We start from the raw sequence: 21,819 nt of genomic DNA, 5'->3' as shown, positions 1-21,819 counted from the left end.
TCTGAGGCGGAGCGGGAGCTCGGGTTTTCCCGCCCTCCTAGCAATGGAACTAACGGGATCACCAGCTCTCTGAGTGGCTGGCCCAAGCGCCGCCTCCGGCGGTGGTTAACCCCGAGCGCGCGCTCGCCGCTCAGTCTTGGCTCCACCCCCTTCCTTGGTCCTACCTTCATCTGGCTCCGCCCCTCGAGCCGCGAGCGTCCGGCCCAGCCTGGCCCGGCCCTAACAGCAAAGTTTAGTCGAGTTGAAGTTGCAGCATTTGCAGGGGACACAAGAGGCGTCCAGCGGTAGCCGGTGGCAGAGCCATGGCGGGCGAGGAAGAGCGCGGGGATGGGGACCCAGTATCCGTGGTAACTGTGAGAGTGCAGTACCTGGAAGACACCGACCCTTTCGCTTGTGCCAACTTCCCGGAACCACGCCGGGCCCCCACCTGCAGCCTGGACGGGGCTCTGCCCCTGAGTGCGCAGATCCCTGCTCTGCACCGACTCCTGGGGGCGCCTCTTAAGGTGAGGGGCGCTGCGGAGGTTGAGGTGGGCGGTGGACAGACAGTGCTTCTAGGAGAGAGATCGTCACGGGCGGGTGCTCGCCTCCAGAAAAGTCTCCGGCCGGGGTCCTAAGGTCTATGCTCCTCTGCCTACAGGGGGAGACTCAAGTTGAGGGGACAGTATAGAAGCCAAATGAGAGTTTGTGATTTGTTCCACTCGGGCTTCCCTTGAAAGTTAGGCCCTCCTGAAGAGGTGCTTGGAGTCCCCTCGCTGCCTCTTTGCCAGGGTTGCTGCTGTGGTTGTAGCGGATTGGGGAAGTGGAGTTGGGAAGGGACAGACTTCCACCTGCTCCAGGTAGTCGGGGGCGGGGCCCCAAAGAGGGGCGGGTTTAGGGAGCAATCATAGAAGGGATCGAGGCTACCGGCTGGGTTGGGTCCTTGGAATACAGTCTCTCCAGCGCTGTTGAAGACTGGAGTCCCAGCCAGGATGAGAGGAGTCCCTTGGAAGCGGCCGTGCGCTCATGGGAGGCTGCCCGGGTGGGAAAGCCCTTTGCGTCACCGCCCCCATGGTCCCTTAGGCCCGCCGCTGGTGGCCTACGCCTGGAAGGGAGGGGGTGGATCAGTCTAATTTTAAACCGCTGGCCTACCCTAGTTGCCGACGTTCCTAGGCCGACTTTGCTCAGTTAGAGAGGCATTTTTCCGTATGTCCAGCAGGACCACCCCTCCCCTCCTGCTGGCCTCCCCTCCACCTCCCCGCAGGCATCCCTTTCCGGCTTGCTTTTTCCGGGCCAGGACTCCCAGAGGCATACACACTACCACCCCCCAGGGTTCCTGACCTGCGGGTTAGCTGGGAGCTGTGAGGGAGATGGGAGGGAGTTGATGGGGTGCCACAATTGGGCGCGGGGTTGCGTAAACATGGCCCTTAGCCCCGGGGTCTCCCCTGGAATGTGCCCTAGGCTCCAGGCCTCTAAACTGCATTCCTCGCGTTGCAGCCAGCCCTGCCTCCAAGTGCAGTCAGGAGGGGGTCGGCGAAACTTGGCCTGGGGAGTGGCCAGTGGCCAGGCAGAGCCCCAGCTCTTTAAGACCACAGCTGGAAGAATGCAGCATACTGCCCACCTCCAGAGTTTTCTGCGTAGTCTACTTTGTGTTCTTCTACTGCTCTGTTCAGAGGGGTCTGGAGGAAGCTTGCCCAGTCTGAGGTCACCTGGCATTTAGTATACGGACTACAGAGAAAAGGGTGCAGAATTGCAACTGTTTAGACAGACCAGGGAGAAAGGGGTGTGGAACTGAGTCCACTTACCCGCAATACTAATGAAAATCCGTGGCCAGGAATAAGGTGATGACGGAGACGGTAGCACTTTGCCTAGTATGTGCAAGGCCCTGGGTTCGATCCCCAGTATCACAAATCCATGCATGTATAAGGCTAGAGAGCAGACGATACTTCTCTTACTCTAGACCCTTCTTCACAGTGGGACCAGGCCTGGCGTGTTCAAAAACGAGATTCAGAACCTCTTCTTCATTTAGAAAACTCATTGCATGTTTTTATCTGTACAACAAGGCCCCTGAGTTCAGTGTGCGTGGTGTGTGTGTGTGTGTGTGTGTGTGTGTGTGTGTGTGTGTGTGTAGAAATATGAATGGATATAAAATTGTCTCCCCAACCAGGTGCTGTGTCCTGTTCTCTGCTCCGTAACTGAGGACACTCCGAGCCCCACCCAGCTCTGTACTTCCTGATCTGACAGGACCATCTTTAGGATCTCCTACCTGCTGCAGGGAGAACTGCCTCTACCCCACCCCCCACCCCCCACCCCGGCTTTGGGAAGGGCATAAAGTTACCACACTGTGTAGAGCCAGAACTCTCTGGAGTCGATAGCTTTGCCAGGAATGGTCAGATGCACTGTGATGTGCTTATCCCAAATATAAACTGTGACCACAGACTCAAAATAGAAGGCAGGAGGAAGAGGGACTGAGAAAAAGGGCAGGGGCAGGGACATCCAAGAATGGTGGGAGGAGGAGATCAGGGCTCCTTGCAGGAAATTTCAACAGCTGGTTCCTCTCCAGGTCTCTAAGTGGGTGCCCCAGGGGCACAGACGTGGGTTAAGTCGACCTTGCTTGCCTTCCAGAAGAGAGATGGGCTGGAAACCCAGGCATCGCATGTGTAGGCTATTGGGCAAAAATAGGATGATAGGTTTTCTCTATCCACTGCTTCCTTCTCTGTGGAATTGTCTGGCAGAAGGTAGATCACAATCAAGAGACCTCTGTCCTCCCATTCTGGATTCTGTCATCCCTGCAGACCCTGCAGCCTCCCTGGGACTCCTACCCCACACCCAGTTGGACTCAAGTTTCCCCCAGGGGCTCCTTTTTAAGCCATTCAGAGCTTTGCCAGCCTGAGAAACTTTGCTCATTTCCTCCATGTCTAGGAGGAAGCTCCTGGCCACAGCCTCTGACTCATCTTCTGTCCTGGCTGGGGGTGGGGAAGCCTGGCAATACCATAGGCTAGGCCTAGTGTCCCTAGGGGAACTCCAGAGTCTTCTGGTTGCCCAGGGACTTGTCCGGCCCCAGGGGAGAATTGACCCTTTGATGTCAATACCCTAATTCCAATTTACCAGTCCTATCTTTATTTCTGGGAAGAGCCTTAGAAGTTTTTCCTGAGAGCCAAAGCCCCACTGCATCTATAATACACATTTTCCTGGGCTCTGGGAAGAGGGACTGGAATCGATTCTTTGACCTTGCTGTAAAGGCTACAGAGTCCCCTCATCTGAGTTTGCCCTTAGGTGTCCTGCTCATTACCATTGTTTCCTCCGCTGGCTGTGACTAAAAGAGGACAAAGGTGAACAACAGTGCCAGAATATGTCCCGACACCCCTGGTCCCGCTTCAGTTTATCCCTCAGAGCTCGAGTGTGAACCTGACCCAAAGGGATAGATGCTAATCGGAGGAGTCCCCAAAGATGTTTGTGGTTCCGTTTGGTTTTGGCAGTGTTGAGGATAAAACCCAGGGCTTCCTGCAGTCTAGATAGGCACCTCGCAGCTGAGCTACAGCCCCATCCACCCTACTCCCCCACCTAGAATGTTTTCTTCCAGGCAAGTTTCATAAGTTGTCCTCAAATTCCTGTTCTTCCTACCTTGGGCTCATGAATGCTAGCTTTATAGGCATATGCCACCATGTCTCCCCCCCACTAAGGGTTAAGAGGCCTGTGGGGTTTATCTGTTGGTCAATGAGCTCTTCAGGCCCCTGCTGCAGGAGTCTTTGGAAGACTAGAAAATTGGAGCAGGAGCAAGGAGTGGCCGTTTCCCAGCCTGCCTGTAGTCTGCACGTTCCATCAGCCGGTCCTTCTAAACTAAAGGTGTTGGGCCATAGCCAGGTGAGAGAGCCCACAGCTTAGGTCCTGGAAGTGGTAGACATGTAATAGTAGATAGGTTTGTGTGTGTGTGTGTGTGTGTGTGTGTGTGTGTGTGTGTGTGTGAGAGAGAGAGAGAGAGAGAGTGTGTGTGTGTGTGCGCGTGTGTGTGTGTGTGTGTGTGTGTGTGTGTGTGTGAGAGAGAGAGAGAGAGAAAGAGAGAGAGAGAGAGAGAGTGTGTGTGTAACTGCACTTTGTGTTCTCTCACTAGAACTGGGAAGACCAGTTTGGGGTATTTGCAGAATCCAAGCAGTTTAGTAACGATATTGCAGGTCCTGGCCCTCTGTCCACTTCTCTGTCAGGGTTTTCTGGAACACATCCAAGACCCACGCACCTAAAATACGGGCCAGCTAACCCTGGTTTCATTTGGGGCTGTGTTTGCCTGCAGCAGTTAACTAACTTTTGTTTGGTTTTTATTTTTGAGACAGGATCTACCTGTGGAGGCCTAGGTGGCCTGGAACTCACAGGGACCCACCTGCTCCACTCCCTCTGCCCCCAGTGCTATTTTGTTCTTTTGAGATTGGGTCTCATCATATATCCCTGGCTGGCATGGAATTCAATATGCGTGTCATACATCAGGCTTGTGACGCTCCTCCTCTGGGTGCTGCAAGTTTAGGTGTGCACCACCAGACCTGACTGATTCACTGTATTTCTGAGCTGCTCACTTGTCAAACTCACAAACCTATAGGCAGCCTAGAGTGAGGCGTGGTGGCTTGCACCTACTACCCCAGCATTTGGATAGCTAAGTCAGGAAGCTTGCCCCGCATTTAAAGCCAGTATGGATTGCAGTAAGAGACTCCTCGATCCAGAAAGGAAGAGGGGAGGAAAGGGAACAGGAGAGGTGAAAGCAGAAAAGGAAAACTGGACATTGTAAGCCAGGCATGGTGGTATATATTATATACTATGCGTGTTATAGAGTGTGTGTATGGATGTATGTATAGGCTGTATGTCTGTGTGTATGTGTGTATATGTGTGTGTGTATAGGCTGTATGTCTGTGTGTGTGTGTATATATACACACAGTATGTCTCTGTGTGTGTGTGTATACATATATAGGCTGTATGTCTGTGTATATGTATAGGCGGTACGTGCATGTGTGTATATGTATGTATGTTTATGTATATGTGTATGTTTATGTATGTGTGTGTATATGGCCTATAACACCAAACCAACACTTGGGAGGTGGAGGCAGGAAGATCAGGACTCGGCCTCATCTATATAGCTCTAGACTAATCTGGACTATAGGTACCTTTTTACCTTTATTTTTTTTATCTTTTAAAAGGCAGTCTGTTATCTAGAACTGCAGAGGCGGATAACAAAGGCAGGTTTCTTTGCCTTAGGTACATCCTTGTCTGCTTATCTAGGTGATCACGGGGTAGCTAGAGACTCAGATAACAGGGAAGCTTGCTATTCAGAGCAAAGGGTCCTGTAGTCTGTGGTCCAATTACAAGAGTCCTTGAGCACGAATTCTACCCTCCTCTCTATCCCCCTTGTTCCCTGCCCTGTCTATTCTTTCTTAGTGATTACATTGTTAGCAAACACAGAAGGGGGCTAGTGTTATGGCCCTGGGCAAGGATGCCACGCCTGTACGGAGTACTGAGTAAGGGAGAGGTCTTCTCCTCTGTCCTCCATGAGCAGCTTGGCGTGCACACAGATACTCATACACACAGGAGTAAGAAAATAAATTTGTTTGTTTGTTTGTTTTTTAGAAATGTGTTTTGTTTTTGAGACAGAGTTTCTCTGTGTATAGCTCTGGCTGTCCTGGAACTTGCTCTGTAGACCAGGCTGGCTTCGAACTCAGAGACTGGCCTGCTGCCTTTGCTTCCCAAGTGAAGGGATTAAAGGCGTGCACCACCACTCCTGACAGTAAGCCATTTTTTATTAGATATTTTCTTTATTTACATTTCAAATGTTATGCCCTTTCCCAGTTTCCCCTCCAAAAAATCCCCTATCCTCTCCCCCTACCCCTGTTCCCCAACCCACCCACTTCCACTTCCTGGCCCAGGCGTTCCCCTATACTGGGGCATAGAACCTTCACAGGACTGAGGACCTCTCCTCCCATTGATGACCGACTAGGCCCTCCTCTGCTACATATGCAGCTAGAGACACGAGAGCCTCCGTGTGTTTTCTTTAATTGGTGCTTTAGTCCCAGGGAGCTCTGGGGGTACTGGTTAGTTCATATTGGTGTTTTAATTTTTTTTTTTTTAAGTAAGAAGTAGATAATAAAGTAAGGATTTTGCCCAGTGATCAAGTACTTGTCAACATGAAAAAGGCTGTTTGGTTCCCACCCCTGTAAAAAAATTTATTTATTTATTTATTTATTTATTTATTTATTTATTTATTAAAAACAGAGAAGCCAGGAATAGTGCTGCATGCTTTTAATCCCAGCACAGAGACAGAAGGATCTCTGAATTCAAGGCTAGCCTAGTCGATGACATGAGTTTCAGAACAGTGAGTGCTACATAGTGTGCCCTGTCTCAAAACACCAAACCAACCAACCAAAAACCCAAAAAAACAAAAAAACAGGCTTGAGCCGTTGCCTTTACTACTCCTGCAAAGGACCCCGGTCCACATGGGTTTTGGCTGCCAGGAAAGCCCAAGCTGGGGGACTAAGGAGATTCATGGCTGGTGGCCAAAGTGAAGGAAGCCTGGGAAAAATGAGGGAGGGAGTACCCGAAGATGGAGGCCAGCTGTGAGGAAGACAAGAGCCGGGGTTTGAGATAGAGGCCCATTATTGTGCCGGCCTAGAGCAATGTCATTGGAAACTAGGTCTTGCTCAAGCCCGGCCGACCCCCAGGGTGTGAGAAAAGAGTCCCAGAGGTTTGCCTCTCAGAATGTCGATCCCAGGAAGGGGCCAGAGGGTGTGAAGGATAAGCCCCATCTTGCTGGCAGGAAGTCTGTCCTTGCTCTGGGCCTGGGCCTGGCGCCCGACCTCCTATTTCCACTCAGGACAAATAGCTGAGAGCAGAAACTGACGTGATGGTACCAGGCTGCATGCTCTCTCTAGATCTTTCCCTATGATGGACCCTTGGTGGGATGGATGGGTGAAATGTTTGGAGAGCTTGCATCTGCATCCAGGACAAAAGCTTAAACCTGTTTAGCCGAGGATGCTGGAGTGGTGGCCCCTTAGCCTTCAGGGCTGGACCCTTGGCCCGGATCTCATCACGGAGGGAGAGGACCATTCCCAGTTTACTTAGGGTGGCGATGCATGTCCCATGGAGGAAGGAAGAACGGAATGGTGGGCCTAACATCTCCAGATGTGCTACTTTGGCCTGTGCTCAGCCATTCCTAGCCACACATCTGGGTATTCCAAGTTGTCAGGCACTTAAAGCAGTTTGATACCTCCTCTTAGAACTCATGGAAGTTGTGAGTCCACCTTTATTAATTAGTGAGTCTCTTCTGAGTCAAGGATGACTTGTCTCCCTGGCTGGGCTGGAAGGAAAAGTCAGCAGAGATGTTTCCTGCTGTGTCCTGCAGACCTAAAACCAGTTTCTGGTTCATGGTTGTTCTGTTGAATGAGCTAGTCTGTGTGTGATTTGGAGGCAATCCTTGGGAGAGGTATATTTAAAGTCCCCAGGTTCTGTAGTTTAACCAGTACCGGGGGCCTTGTAGCTGGGCTTCAATGGGGTGGGTTCGGGAGCAGGCTGATGAGTCTGTGTAGGAAGAGAGATTGGGAGGAATGTTGGCTGCTGTCAGTTGAGCTCGCACTGACAAGATTACCTAACCCGTGTACCTTGCTGCCTCCTCTCAGACCTGTTCCCCAGTAGACCCAGGAGATGACTCTGCTCCCCTGGAAGGAAAGAGAGGCCAAGCCTGCCCAAGGCGCCCAAGGAAGGGCAGGCAGCCAGGCAGGAAGTGGGACAAACAGGCTGGAGTGTTTGTCCTGTGTCCCATGTCCCAGGCAAGGGGGTGGGGTGGGGTGGGGTGGGGTGGGGGTGGGTGGGTCACCTAAGGGCCCCACAGGCTAAACTGTCAGGAAGGAGAAAGTTCAGGCTCTGAGCTAACCAGAGGCAGAAGAAGGGATAGAAGCTGCACTGGCCCCCAGCCCCTCCACCCAGGGACCAAGAAGAGCCGAAAGCCCTTGGGTGAGGTTCAAAGCTGGGCAGAGTTGAGCAAGTCATAGGAAAAATGATAGAGGTGACTTGCCTAGTAAGACAGCTACCAGAAGGTCCCCCTTTCTTCCCAGAGGCATTCTCACCCTGTGACACAGCACCTCAATAACAGTTACTCAGGATTGTGGGCGGGCACACAGATTTTGATTAGCTCTGCATATCAGCACTGTGCTAACGGGGGAAGTGTCAGGGAGAGAGGCACAAGGTTACCCCTGGAGGATCTGGAAGTTACCTCATTCAACCTTCTATAAACATTCTCTCTCTCTTTTTTTTAAGATTGATTTTTTTTGCTAGGAGGCAGAAGCAGGCAGACCTCTGTGAGTTCAAGGTCAGCCTGCTCCACAGAGCAAGTTTCATGACAACCGAGGATACAGAGAGAAACCTTCTCTTGATAGACAAGGAAACAAAAATAAAAAAATTCCTGTCAGGATTTTTATTTTATTTTGAATGAGTAGGAGTCTTGGCTTTCCTGTCTGACTGTGTACTACCTGTGGGCCTAGTGCCTGTGGAGGCCTGGAGCTGAAGTGACAGATTACTGTAAGCTGTCATGTGAGTGCTGGGACCTGAACCCAGATCCTCTGATAGAACAGCCAGTGCTCTTAATCACTGAGCCATCTCACTAGCACTTACAGTCATTTTTTTTTAAAGACCCAATATTGAGCCAGGATTACAGGGGTAAACAGGAGAAACAAACCAGGGATGGGGCTGGTGTCTTCTCATGTAGGGTCTGATGGCATCAGACTCAAAAATTAGCTTACCTGAAGTTTACCTAGAATGGTTGTAACTGTAGCTTACTTGGGGAAAGGACAAAAAGGGGACAAGAAGCTGCTGCGACCTGGAGGGAGTAGGGAGTCTGGATTGGCTCCTGACAGGAATTCCCAGCTGGCTCTGCACCTCCATAAACCGTTAACACTTTCTCTCTGAGCTTGAATACTTTTGCGGCTGAAGCTTATCACCCCTCCAGGCTGTGAACTTCCTTGAAGGCAGCCACTTCCCTCTCTCCTCCTCCATGGCCCTTCCTTATTTGTGGTTTGTTAATGCAAAAATAAAAAGCAAAAACCAACCAACCCCAACCCCCAAAATACCCTCCAGGGCTGTAGCTTGATGGTTTAACATGTGGGCTTGATTCCTAGTAGCACAGAAACAAAACAGACGGCAAAAATCTGAGCTGCAGCACCAGCCCTGATAGTTCTGTCCCTTTGTTTCCAGCTGGAGGACTGTGCATTGCAAGTGTCTCCCTCCGGATACTACCTGGACCCGGAGCTGTCCCTAGAAGAACAGCGGGAGATGCTGGAGGGTTTCTATGAAGAGATCAGGTCAGAGTTGAAAGGGTGAGGGAGGCCAGGGAACCCTTCCCATTTGAGGAGGTCTGGCCAGAGCCTTCAACCCCGGGCCCCACTGGGGCCCAGCTCAGGTATCAGCAGCTGAGATACTCTGTGTACAGCCTGGGCTGTAGGCCAGTGCAGAGAACAATGCCGGGGGCTGGTACCCACAATTATGTGGAAATGGGGGTACTCTCATACCTCAGTACCTGTGTTTATAAAAACTCTCCTGTTCGGCTAACCCTTGGACCCCCAGATTAGTAGTTGGGAGGGAAGGAGCGGGCCAGGGTTCACATGTAGGTGTCTTTAGATATCTCTGCTTTGAGGCTGGGGACTCAGCAGAATCTGCCGGGAGCCACTAACATGGCTACTTGCTTTTAGCAAAGGGCGGAAGCCCACGTTAATCCTGCGGACCCAGCTCTCCGTGAGGGTCAATGCTATCTTGGGTAAGTGTGTGTCGTCTCCTGCCGTCTTGTCCCCTTCTTTTCACACACAGCCTAGTGGGCCTTAGCTTCTTTCGGACCTGTGCTGGGCTATGGACTGGGTGGGTTGGAGATCTGGTGTGTCCTCCTCTCTCCCTTTCCTGTCCTTCCCTTCTGGGTCAGGATCCATGCCACAGCTGGACTGCAGTCATGGTGACAGAGGAGGGTGCCCAGAGTCAGAGTAGAAGGCAGGCTTGAGAATACTAGAAGCTTCAGTTATGCTAGTGGAAGAAGACAGTGTCTGTGTTCCCCCACTTATCCCTTGTAGAAAAGCTGTATGGCTCCAGTGGCCCCGAGCTCCGCCGATCTCTCTTCTCATTAAAGCAGATATTCCAGGTAAGATCCAGAGGTGGGCTGAGGGTTGGCGTCCCACCCAGTCCCCCTTAAACTTGCCCATGGTGCCCACAGGAAGACAAGGACCTGGTGCCCGAATTCGTGCACTCGGAGGGTCTGAGTTGCCTGATCCGCGTGGGTGCTGCTGCAGACCACAACTACCAGAGCTACATCCTTCGAGGTCAGCACCATACTTTCCCCCTTGGTCTTCGGTCCCATGCCTCCCCTCCCCGCCCTGACCTCTTCCCATTTTCTGTCTCTAGCCCTGGGCCAGCTGATGCTGTTTGTGGATGGGATGCTGGGGGTGGTGGCCCACAGCGAGACCGTGCAGTGGCTGTATACCCTGTGTGCTAGCCTGGTAAGTGGCTTTACCCAGACATATGTACCCTTTCCCCTTTGGGTCCCGCTGAGCCTCAATTTCCTCTTCTGCAAAGTGGTTGGAGTAAGCCTGAGGTCCCTAGAAAACTAAGCTGCACCTCCAAGCCCAGGCCCCAACCAGGGTCTTCCTACATCTTCGGATCCAGCCCCAGGAGCCCTTCCCCCTCCTCCAGGAACTAACAGTCTGGTCCAAGCCCCACTCATGTGGATTGGCTTCTCCCCCAGTCCCGCTTGGTGGTAAAGACAGCCCTGAAGCTGCTGCTGGTGTTTGTGGAGTATTCCGAGAACAACGCGCCGCTGTTCATCCAGGCAGTCAACGCAGTAGCCAGTGCCACCGGTCAGAGCCTCTCTTTCCCTTTCTCCATCTCTCAGCCCTCTCTCCTACTGCTCCGCCCCCCCCCCCAACCGTGGTTACTCCTCCCCTTTCTGTGCGGCAGGTACTCTTCCCTGGGCCAACTTGGTGTCCATCCTGGAGGAGAAGAATGGAGCTGATGCAGAGTTGTTGGTGTACACTGTCACTCTCATTAACAAGGTATGGAACCGAGACTAGGTGCCAACTGTGGACCCTTGGCCCACGATCCCCCACATCAACCTCAGCCTTGGCTTCCTGCATCCACCTTCCAGACGCTGGCGGCACTCCCAGACCAGGACTCCTTCTATGATGTGACAGATGCTCTGGAGCAGCAGGGCATGGAAGCGCTGGTCCAACGTTTCTTGGGCACCGCTGGCACTGATGTTGACCTGCGAACCCAGCTAACGCTCTATGAGGTGTGCCGGGGGAGGGGTGCAGCTCCCAAGTACCTATCCCATTTATTGGGCCTCAGCTGCTCGCTCACATGTCCTGACCACCTCCGATAGAGTGCCCTTCGGTTAGAGGATGGAGATATGGAAGAGGCTGCAGCCGCCGCTGCTGCAGGTGGCCGGCGAGAGCGGCGGAAGCCATCCTCGGAGGAGGGCAAAAGGAGCCGAAGATCACTAGAAGGTGGAGGCTGCCCTGTGCGTGCCCCAGAACCTGGGTAAGTACATACCTGGGTCTGTGTGAAGTGGGGAATCTGCCAGGCGTGGCGCCACTGTTAACAGGCCCCGCCTCTAGCTCTACAGGCTCCGCCTCACCAGTAGGCTCCACCCCCTCCACTGGCTCCGCCCCGCCTACAAATCCAGCCTTCAGCTCTACTGGCCCAGCCTCTGGCCTTCTTCGAACCTCAGTGAACCTCTTTCCTACCATTTCCGTGGGGCCGTCAGTGGACAGTTCCTGTGAGAGAAGCGTCTACAAGTAAGTGGGGAGGCCAAGTCCCATCCCCAAGTCCTGTCTCCCACTGTCCCTCCGCTCTGCGCGCCTCCACGGGCTCTCGGCCTCCTCTGCCCAAAACGCCTTGCTCTCTCTCTCTTTTCAGACTTCACCAAACTGCTCCCGTTTGGTAAGTGACTGCTGGAGGGTGAGGACTGTCCCTAATGGGGCCTCCTTCTCCCGTGGCTTCTCTTTATTTCTTTCCAGTGTTCCACCTCACCTGCCTTGGCCTCTTGTCATGTCTCCCTCTTCACTCTCTCCTTTCGTTTCTGTCCCTCCTTTTGTGCGCAGTCTTTGTGATCCCTGCACCCTGTCCAGCTTCTGGTCTGTTTCCCCCATGTCCCACCACCCCTAGTCCTCTCTCCTTACCACTGTGGATGGCAAGGCACTGTGACACTCCTGTCCAGCTCTGTACGGGTACAACAAGCGGGCCTTGGAATCGAGCTGGCACCATAGTTACCACGTCTTCCTCTCATCCCCCTACCCAGCTCCCCTGAGAGTCCACCTGTCCCCCAGTCCCTTCCTGGGCAGGCCAGGCTAGAGTAAGTATAGAGGCCAGTCTGCCAGGCCTGCCATGTGCTCAGGGCTTCAGCCTTGCTTGCCCAGCAGCAGCTGATGTAGCCACCCGAGGAGGATTCTCGGGAACTCATTCTTCTAGACTTAACGCTTCCTTAGTAACCCAAAGGCTTAACCACTGGGCACAGTTTCCTGGGATCATCGTGGTCCCTAAGCTTCAACAGTGATAGCTGAGTAGCTTAGACCAGAGATGTGGATGTGGCAGAGAGCTTGTGGATGCATTTGGAGACGTATTTACAGTGAGGTGTGTGTGCGCCGAGGGAGGAGGGGGTACAGGGACTTCAAGCCAAAGGAAAGTCAGGAAGTAACAGGTACGGTGGCAGCACACACCTTGTAATTCTAACACTTGGGGGTGGAGACAGAGCATCAAGAGGCAGGCAGATTTCTGAGTTCGAGGCCAGCCTGGTCTACAGAGTGAGTTCCAGGACAGCCAGGGCTAACAGAGAATTCAAGGTCATCTTCAGCTACATAGTAACTTTGGAATAGTCTGACCTACCTGAGACTTTGTCTCAAAAAGAAAAAAAAGAGGAGGTTGAGAAGAAGAGAGGAAAGGAAGGGAAGACACAAATAGGTAGCATTTATATTTCAACACAAATTGAGTGCACACTGTTAACAGAGCCTTTTCTCCACTGTAACTCCCAAAAGCAGACAGGCCTGTAAGAAGTCTGTTGTGCCTGTTGGGACAACTATCTCCTTCCCTAACTCTAAGGATCTTATTTAGAATCGGGACAATGAACATAGATTCCTTAACAAGGTTTCAAGTTAGATGTCAGTAGAACTTCTGTACTTTGACCAAGAACAGCGAGTTGGTTGTAACTCCTGGGATATGGGTTGGCGGGTTGGCAGAGGTATACCTAGTGCATGGACTGTCCCACGTGCCTGTGTGTGCTTGCAACTGAGGGCAGTGCCCAGTGGCTCAGCAAGGCATGTGTGCCACCCTGGGCTGGACTTGGGTCAGACACCACCGTTGACATGCCTCTCTCTTCAGAGCCCGGTTCCTGGAGAATGTGGCGGCAGCAGAGACGGAGAAGCAGGCTGCTCTGGCCCAAGGCCGAGCGGAGACGCTGGCTGGAGCCACGGTAGATGACACTGATGGATCATCAGGTGGGTGATGCTCAGGCAGAATCCAGCCGCTAAAGAAACCAACCCTGGGGACCGGAGAGAGGGCTCAGTTGGCAGCCGAGAGAGGTCCTGCATTGGGTTCCCAACACTCACATGGAAGTTCACAAGGGCCTAATAACTCTAGTTTGGGGAAATCCCATGCTGCCTTCTTAATAATTGTTTCTGTTTTTCAAGAGTGGGTTTCTCTGTGTAGCCCTGGCTGTCCTGGTCTTCACTCTGTAGACCAGGCTGACCTCAAACTCAGAGACCTGCCTGCCTCTGCTTCCCAATTGCAGAGATTAAAGGTCTTTATAACCACCACCAATTGATACATTTTTATTAAAATATAATTATATCATTTTCTCCTTCTCTTTTCTCCTTTCACCCCTCTCCCATGTATCCCTCATCTGGCTTTTTCAAACTCATAGCCCTCCCCCCCCTTTGTAAAATTTTATAGCTTATTACCTCTATGGGTACTGGGCATGCACCAGTTCACAGACATACATAAAGGCAAAACATTCATATACATAAAATTAGTTTGTTTTTTGAGATAAGATTTCACTGTGTAAGGCCGGGCTTGGTGGCGCACGCCTTTAATCCCAGCACTCGGGAGGCAGAGGCAGGCGGATTTCCGAGTTCGAGGCCAGCCTGGTCTACAAAGTGAGGTCCAAGACAGCCAGGGCTACACAGAGAAACTCTGTCTCGAAAAAAAAGAAAAAAGATTTCACTGTGTAGCTTTTGCTGTCCTGGAACTTGCTCTGTAAACAAGGCTGGTCTCGAACTCATAGAGATCTGCCTGCCTGCAGACTAAAGGTGTGTGCCACCACCAGCCGGCACATTAAATGTTTTTTAAGAGATACTAAAAACAAACCACCAAACCTCCTTTCATTTGTGTATCCATGGGGAAGGGGCCTTAGCGCTCTGAGACTGGAGTTCTGGGTGCTTGGTTATAACCACCCAGGAGTAGTGCTGGGAGCTGAACTCAGGGTCTTAACAGCTGAACCATCCCTCTTGTCTCTCACTGTCATGTTGCTTTAGTGCCCCACAGAGGGCCTGCGGCTGACAGTCACTTTATTTTTTCCTAGGCACAAGGGAACTGTGGGACTCCCCAGAGCCAGCCTCTGCACCCAGGACACCCCAGAGCCCTGTTTCCCGAATCCTGCTGCGCACCCAGCGGAGTCTTGAGCCAGAGCCCAAGAAGCCAGTGTCACCACCAAGCCCTAAGGCTGAGCCTATCCAGGAGCCTCCCACCTGTGTCCCCAAGCTCTGCATTGGGGACTTGGACTTCTCAGACCTAGGGGAGGATGAAGACCAGGACACACTGAATGTGGAATCTGTGGAGGCTGGAAAAGCATCTCCCTTCCTGTCATCTCTATCGCCCTCACTCTCTGGGGGTCCCCCTCCTCCGCCCCCACCTCCTCCACCCATCACAGGCTCCTGCCCCCCACCTCCGCCCCCACCTCTCCCCCCACCCGCCACAGGCTCCTGCCCTCCACCTCCGCCCCCACCTCCCCCACCCATCATAGGCTCCTGCCCACCGCCTCCACCCCTGGCTGCTCCTTTTACCCACTCAGCACTTGACGGCCCAAGGCACCCCACCAAAAGGAAGACAGTAAAACTTTTCTGGCGGGAACTAAAGCTGACTGGGGGCCCTGGGTGCTCTAGAAGCCGCTTTGGGCCTTGTCCTACCCTGTGGGCCTCGCTGGAACCCGTCTCGGTGGACACAGCCCGCCTGGAACACCTATTTGAGTCCAGAGCCAAGGATGTGCTACCAACCAAGGTAAATGGGCTTGATGGGCATGAACTGGGAGTTGAGGGGGCCGAGTTATTAGAGCTAATGCTTCCTTCCCTACATGGGGAACCGGCAAGGAAAGGAAACTCATTCTCTCTGAGTAAGCAGAACCCTCATGAGAATTATTAGTCCATTCCCAGGCTGTGTATCTCTTATCTCCAGTCATGGGTTCATTAGGCCATTCAGAGAACTTAAGTGCCCTCTTTTTATCCCCCCCAGACAAGGCTTCTTTGTGTGGCCTTGTTTGTCTGGAATTTGCTCTTTAGACCAGGCTGGCCTTAGCCTCACAGATACCCTCCTGAGTGCTGGAGTTAAAGGTGTATGCCACCATGCTAGCTTAAGGTGCTACCCCAGCTAGTCCCCCCCCCCTTTTGTAAAGATTTAGTTATTAATTTTATGTATCAGACATACCAGAAGAGGGCATTGGATCCCATTCCAGATGATTGTATCTACCATGTGGTTGCTGGGAAATGAACTCAGGACCTTCGGAAGAGCAGTCAGTGCTCTTAACCTCTGAGCCATCTCTCCAGCCCCTCTTCCCCTTCTTTTGGTTTTTCAAGACAGGATTTCTCTGTATAGCCCTGGTTGGCCTCGAAATCAGAAATCCAACTGCCTCTGCCTCCCAAGTGCTGGGATTAAAGGCCTGCACCACCATGCCCAGCTCCCTCTTCCCCTTCTTAAAATGCCATTCTCCCAACCTTGCAGAAAGCTGGTGAGGGCCGCCGGACAATGACCGTAGTGCTGGACCCCAAGCGCAGCAATGCCATCAACATTGGCCTAACCACTCTGCCACCCGTGCACGTCATCAAGGCTGCCCTGCTCAACTTCGATGAGTTTGCTGTCAGCAAAGATGGCATTGAGGTGGGGCTACCCTAAGGATAAGGAGGGAAATGCTGGCTCTTCCCTTTGGTCAGTAGAGCTTCCAGTCCTTCCAGCGGTGGGCACAGGCCTGCCATTTCTGTAAAGCATTCTCCCAAACTCAGGGCTCCCCTGGAAGGCCTAGGGCGGGGTAAGAAGACGAGGTCAGGCCTCAGGTCAGTCCTGAGCCTCTGGGGCGGTGGCTGCACCTTCAGAAACTGCTGACAATGATGCCCACGGAGGAAGAGCGGCAGAAGATTGAGGAAGCCCAGCTGGCTAACCCCGATGTACCCCTCGGCCCCGCTGAGAATTTCCTGATGACGCTTGCTTCCATTGGAGGCCTGGCTGCGCGCCTACAGCTCTGGGCTTTCAAGCTGGACTATGAAAGCATGGAGCGGGTACGCGGGGGTCATGGAGTTGGGTACGCGGGAAAGCATGGAGCGGGTACGCGGGTCATGGAGCGGGTACGCGGGTCATGGAGCGGGATGGGGTGGTAAGAACAGGTGAGTGATGACCATGTGGCCTGATGGCTCCTCGTCCCTCACACCAGGAAATTGCAGAGCCACTGTTTGATCTGAAAGTGGGCATGGAACAGCTGGTACACAATGCCACCTTCCGCTGTATTCTGGCTACCCTTTTGGCTGTGGGCAACTTCCTCAATGGTTCCCAGGTAAGTGAGAGAGCACTTGGGGACTGGAGGTCCAGGCTCTGGATCCAGCTAGGACCAGACTGAGACAGGGTCCTTTCAGAGCAGTGGCTTTGAGCTGAGCTACCTGGAGAAGGTGTCAGAAGTGAAGGACACAGTGCGACGGCAGTCATTGCTCTATCATCTCTGCTCCCTGGTGCTCCAGACCCGACCTGATTCCTCTGACCTCTACTCAGAAATTCCTGCCCTCACCCGCTGTGCCAAGGTTAGTACCAGGCAGTGATTCCACTAAGACTGGCTGATATACAACAGGGCATTGCTTCTTGGGGGTGACCCCTTCTCCTCCTACCTCACTGGGCTGCTGCCCCAGTTTCCTCAGGATGTGGGTATGCGCTGTATCCTCTGCCGGTGGGCTTTAATAGCTTAACACAGCCATTCAGTTCTCTGGGCCTATTTACTTGCCACTTCTTCTGAGTAACCTGTTCTGGTTTTGCTTGAAGCAATGGACTGCTATGTCATTGTACTGAACTCTACGGTTTTGGTTTGTTTGGTGATGCAGGGGCCTCAATCCAGAGTCTTATACAATAAATGCAAACGTTCTACATCACTGAGCTATACCACTGCCCACATTTTTGCTTTCTGAGACAGGATCTAAGTTGCCCAGGCATACAATGAACAAACACTGTCAACCAAACTATCCAGCCTGGACCCGGGCACAGCTGCGACATGGCCTTTTATTGTCACAGGCCAGGCATGGCAGTGCTAACATGAGGCATTCAGGCCTCAAGCAGTGACATGTACCCTCTTGCTTTTCAGGTGGACTTTGAACAGCTGACTGAGAACCTAGGGCAGCTGGAGTGCCGGAGCCAGGCTGCCGAGGACAGCCTCCGGAGCTTGGCTAAGCACGAGCTCTCCCCAGCTCTGCGTGCTCGCCTCACCCACTTCTTGGCCCAGTGTACCCGCCGGGTAGCCATGTTAAGAGTAGTGCATCGCCGAGTCTGCAATAGGTGGGGCCAGGAGCCAGAGGGAGGTAGGACTGCCACCACCATCCCTTAAACACCAGGAAGACTCATGATCCAGTCTCCCACTCCTTCCAACCTGCCTAGGTTCCATGCCTTCCTGCTCTACCTGGGCTACACCCCACAGGCAGCAAGGGATGTACGCATCATGCAGTTCTGCCACACACTGAGAGAGTTTGCCCTTGAGTATCGGACTTGTCGGGAACGGGTACTGCAGCAGCAGCAGAAGCGGGCTACATACCGTGAGCGCAACAAGACCCGTGGTCGCATGATTACCGAGGTGAGTGCCCACCCCCTTGCAGGGCTTGCCTGCCACCTCATGGTTCCTTCCCCTTGCTCTTAACCACCCTTCTTTCCCTGTCTAGACAGAGAAGTTCTCAGGTGTGGCTGGGGAGGCCCCCAATAACCTGTCTGTCCCAGTGGCTGTGGGCAGCGGGCCAGGTCAGGGTGATACTGACAATCATGCCAGCATGAAGAGCCTGCTTACCAGCAGGCCGGAAGATGCCACACACAGCCGACGCAGCAGAGGTAGGGCTCACAGCTGCTGCTAGGGGAATGTGTTCTAAAGCCACCTTTGTCTGATTTCCCTCTGCTCTCTCCCTTAGGTATGGTCCAGAGCAGTTCCCCCGTCTCACACACAGCAGTGGGGCCCTCCGCTGCATCCCCTGAGGAGACTGCAGCCTCCGGCTTACCCACCGACACGTCAGATGAGATAATGGACCTGCTGGTGCAGTCAGTTACCAAGAGCGGTCCTAGAGCCTTAGCTGCTCGGGAGAGGAAGCGCTCTCGTGGCAACCGAAAGTCCTGTGAGCATCCCCTTACTAAGCTGCAAGATGTTCCCCATACCTCCCCTTGCCCCCTCTCCCGCCCCTGTAACCCTGCTCTGTCCCTGCAGTGAGACGGACACTGAAGAGTGGACTTGGAGATGACCTGGTGCAGGCACTGGGACTAAGCAAAGCTCCTGGTCTAGAGGTGTGAGGTGCTACCACGCCTGGACATGACAGCGACATGCACAAGAGATGGAGTGCGGAAAGGGCCTGGAACAGAAACCTGGTTTCAGAAGCTTATACCCAGAAACCAGTATTGTGAACAGTATTAGGTGTGTGTGTGTGTGTGTGTGTGTGTGTGTGTGTGTGTGTGTATACACGTACATGTATTTTGCATGTGTGAGTTCCTTATTTGGAACAAAATAAAGTTTACCTAGCTAATCTATAAGAGCCTTTCTCTTCTTTAAAGATCTCTGCCTTGCTGAGCCAAGACAGGAGCATCCCGAGACTAAAATTCTTTCTGCTTCGTGCATCATCACCCACACGGCCGTTAGCCACATTCGAAACTATTTATTTAGTGATCCTATAATCCAGGCTGCTTTGGCCCTTAAACTAGGCCCTCACTGCTCCAGGCATGGGGCCACGCAGCATAACAGAGCCAACCAGTGCCCAGCAGCCTACAGCCTCAGTTAAGGATGCTATAACCTTTTCATCTGCCGCCGCTCCTGTCGGCGTTGTCGTTTCTCATTGAGCTCTGGTGCAGGGGCTCCACTGTCTGCTGTGAACCAGGGGCCCAGCACGTTTACCCACAAAAGGTAAAGGGCCCGGCCTGGAGCCTAGGAGAGAAAAGACCACGTGAGGCCACTCGCAAAGACTGGTGAGCAGTGGGGAGGCCCAGCACTCCAGCCCACGTACCAGAAGCCAGAAGGACCAGATGTAGAGGGAGAAACAGCTGAGCACCTGAACAATGGCTGTCAGTAGGATCACATCCTTAAGGTGCCTGCGGGATAAAGGGAGGCTGCCAAGGATGGTATGTTGGCCCTAAGGCCTGCCCCTTCCACACTGTTTAGTTGTGAGTCTTGGGCTGTGTGGGCCCCAGCGCCCCAGCCCTGGGGCCGCTCACCTGAGCTGGCGATGGGGGACACTCACTCTGCCATGCCCTGCTCCATGTTGAGGTCCATGCCACCATCCATCAAGGACCCATCCTCAGAGAAGGATGCCCGAGCCATCGAGCTCATAGAGTGGTAGCTGGCCCCGTACACGGCCAAGCTAAAGCCCAGGGCCATCTGTAGGACAAGAGTGAGAATGTCACAGGCTGGCACCACTGACCATTCATGCACGGGCGCGCGCGTGCACACTCCTTTCCCAGGATACTTACCCAGGCCCAGAATGAGGCAGAGGAATAGAAGAAGACCAAGGTTACAAGGCAGTAGATGGCCTGCAAGCACACAAACACGATCAGGTTAGGGCTGAAGGCCAGCCCCCCACCCCGCAAATTATGGGCTTTCCTCAACTCTGACCGAGAACTGGGCCAGACTAGGAGGAAGAAACCTGGTGGTGGAAGACCTCTGCTTTCTGAGTCAGATAGCGCTTAGACTCATATCTGTCCAGGAAGAGTAGCCTTAGTATAACATGTATAAGCTTGGTATGGCCTCAGTATAACAAATCTCAGCTGGGACTTTTTATTTATTTATTGTTGTTTTGCTTTGTTTCCCCTTCATTTCTTCATGTTTTGCTTCTATGTCTAGTTCATATTTCTTCTGTGCCTGGCTACTTTTTTTTTTTAAATGGTTTAAAATTAAAATACATTTTACATGTATGAGTGTTTTTGCCTGCAATGTATCTATGTGCACCATGTGCCTGACGCTGTGCCTGGTACCATAGAGGTCACAAGAGGGCATTGGATCCACTCAATGAGAAGGTTTCGAGCTACCATGTGGTGCCCCTGGAGTGGAACCGAGGTCCTCTGTAAGAGCGACAAGTGCTCTGACCACTCAGTCCCTGGATACTTTGGGGGGAGGAGGGCAGTGTTTGCTGGCGATGCTGGCAGAGCCTAGCCAAGGGCTCCACCACGGCGCTACACCTGCTCTCACTCTCTCGAATGAGACTTCAGTCTTTCTGTGGGGCTCTGGTTACCACTCAACACTCTGACCTCAGTCTTCCAAATAGCTAGAAATACAGTTATATGCCACTATGGCCAGCTTCACTTATTAACCCCATCACCCCTTTTTATTTTTATTTTTAATTTTTTTTTTTGAGATAGGATTTCTTTGTTACTCAAAGCTAACTTCAAACCGCCCATCTTTCTGCCTGAGCCTCCCTGGTGCAGGGATTACAGGCTGGTGTCTGCCTGGCTTCATTTCTTTACAACGTTCTCTTTTGGAGCCTTGGCTGTCATTTGCCAGCGCTCCTAATCAGATAGGAATGAGAGGGCAGAGAAAGCACAAGGCAAGCAACTTACGTTGGCTCCCAGTATGATCCGAAGGTAAAACTTGAGAGTTTCTTTGTTCTCTTCAAATATCTGTTTCTTCCCTCTGGTACCCACTTTTCCTTTGGGCTGCGGAGGGTTGGTGAGATGCTGTCAGAGCTGTTTTGCCTCAGTCCTCCTCACTCCCTGTACCAGCCTGGTTACCTGCAGCTTTATCTACCCCGCAGCCAAGTCCTTAGCGTGCTTTGTCAACCCTAGCAATCCCTGAGATACCGACCACTCCTCTAGTCCATCTTCCTAATATAGTTAGGACACCGACTTTACTGTACCCCCAGTTATGATCGCCTAATGCTCACCCCAAAACAATTCAAATTACGTTAGTATCTTCTTTGGCTTTCCTCGTAAGGTTCAGCTTTGGGTTGAGATCCTCTCCGGGAAAACTCCAGCGGAACTTAATGGCGTCCCTCTGGGGTAGTGGTTTAGATCTGGAACTGGCAACTACCCTCGCCCGCGCCCGCCCTAGCCTCCAACACTAGTCCTGGTGTAGTCCTGCACGGCCACTCTCCCCGCATCCCGTTCGGTCTAGCACAGTCCATTGGGTGGCGCCCCTCTCTGGCCCAGTGCCTTATGCCTTCGAGCCCTTCTGTTTTTACTTTCCCAACATCGGGAAAGCTTTGCCGGTGCAGACCACGCCTTGTCCCTTACCGCCATGGTGCGCAGCAGACACCCAGCCACTGAAACAAGGGCGAGTAACTGGAACTGCAGTCAGTAGACACCACATCGGCAGCACATGCACTTCCGGTAAAGAGCGCAATCGTTCGCTCCTGGGCGGAAGTGGATTTC

At 52.7% G+C, this 21,819-nt stretch overlaps 2 protein-coding genes and 1 long non-coding RNA gene across 12 annotated transcripts; 1 reads left to right on the top strand and 2 right to left on the bottom strand.

Annotated features, from left to right (window-relative positions):
• Positions 1-93: 93 nt before the first annotated feature.
• On the top strand, positions 94-18,996 carry Fhod1 (formin homology 2 domain containing 1). Of its 3 annotated transcripts, none has more exons than XR_003947263.1 (22): positions 94-503; positions 9,196-9,302; positions 9,690-9,754; positions 10,059-10,126; positions 10,199-10,304; positions 10,387-10,481; positions 10,727-10,838; positions 10,939-11,033; positions 11,126-11,269; positions 11,360-11,517; positions 11,595-11,774; positions 13,354-13,469; positions 14,552-15,246; positions 15,964-16,119; positions 16,332-16,514; positions 16,667-16,786; positions 16,871-17,027; positions 17,579-17,769; positions 17,869-18,061; positions 18,147-18,309; positions 18,387-18,587; positions 18,677-18,996. XR_003947263.1 is itself a non-coding variant. In XM_030243503.1 (22 exons), exons 9-22 carry the CDS (start codon positions 11,192-11,194, stop codon positions 18,757-18,759), a joined length of 2,679 nt encoding a protein of 892 aa, XP_030099363.1. In that variant the 5' UTR covers positions 144-503; positions 9,196-9,302; positions 9,690-9,754; positions 10,059-10,126; positions 10,199-10,304; positions 10,387-10,481; positions 10,675-10,838; positions 10,939-11,033; positions 11,126-11,191; the 3' UTR covers positions 18,760-18,996. The 3 variants fall into 3 exon arrangements, 2 of the variants coding, with proteins under 2 accessions (XP_030099363.1, NP_808367.2); XM_030243503.1 differs by having other exon boundaries at positions 144-503; positions 10,675-10,838; positions 16,866-17,027; NM_177699.4 differs by having other exon boundaries at positions 186-503; positions 16,866-17,027.
• Positions 500-2,386, bottom strand: Gm46049. Its single transcript, XR_003947441.1, has 4 exons — positions 2,315-2,386; positions 1,782-1,961; positions 1,318-1,704; positions 500-1,081 (listed from the first exon to the last, which is right to left on the bottom strand). It is a non-coding gene; the product is annotated as a predicted gene, 46049 (long non-coding RNA).
• Tmem208 (transmembrane protein 208) lies at positions 12,671-21,815 on the bottom strand. 8 transcript variants are annotated; one of them, NR_166208.1, is made up of 6 exons: positions 21,682-21,779; positions 21,010-21,105; positions 19,927-19,986; positions 19,672-19,834; positions 19,464-19,566; positions 19,099-19,384 (listed from the first exon to the last, which is right to left on the bottom strand). NR_166208.1 is itself a non-coding variant. In NM_001378965.1 (6 exons), exons 1-6 carry the CDS (start codon positions 21,685-21,687, stop codon positions 19,247-19,249), a joined length of 540 nt encoding a protein of 179 aa, NP_001365894.1. In that variant the 5' UTR covers positions 21,688-21,779; the 3' UTR covers positions 19,099-19,246. The 8 variants fall into 8 exon arrangements, 6 of the variants coding, with proteins under 6 accessions (XP_006531340.1, NP_001365895.1, NP_001365894.1 ...); NR_166209.1 differs by having other exon boundaries at positions 19,464-19,548; NM_001378965.1 differs by having other exon boundaries at positions 19,698-19,834.
• Positions 21,816-21,819: the final 4 nt, after the last annotated feature.

Source organism: Mus musculus, chromosome 8, assembly GCF_000001635.26.
Source record: "Mus musculus strain C57BL/6J chromosome 8, GRCm38.p6 C57BL/6J".
Lineage (NCBI taxonomy): Eukaryota > Metazoa > Chordata > Mammalia > Rodentia > Muridae > Mus > Mus musculus.
The sequence above is the reverse complement of the archived record's forward strand: the minus strand, read 5'-3'. Positions and strand labels throughout refer to the sequence as shown.

Excerpts from the sequence above, each read along its gene's own strand:
- Tmem208 (NM_001378965.1), bottom strand. Across the intron at positions 19,835-19,926 it reads CTGCCTCATTCTGGGCCTGG|ATGGCCCTGGGCTTTAGCTT; the intron begins GTAAGTATCCTG and ends CTTGTCCTACAG. Across the intron at positions 19,385-19,463 it reads TCTGGTCCTTCTGGCTTCTG|GCTCCAGGCCGGGCCCTTTA; the intron begins GTACGTGGGCTG and ends TTTCTCTCCTAG.
- Fhod1 (NM_177699.4), top strand. The coding sequence starts at position 303 with ATGGCGGGCGAGGAAGAGCGCGGGGATGGGGACCCAGTATCCGTGGTA. Across the intron at positions 10,127-10,198 it reads CATTAAAGCAGATATTCCAG|GAAGACAAGGACCTGGTGCC; the intron begins GTAAGATCCAGA and ends TGGTGCCCACAG. Across the intron at positions 16,787-16,865 it reads ACTTCCTCAATGGTTCCCAG|AGCAGTGGCTTTGAGCTGAG; the intron begins GTAAGTGAGAGA and ends GGGTCCTTTCAG.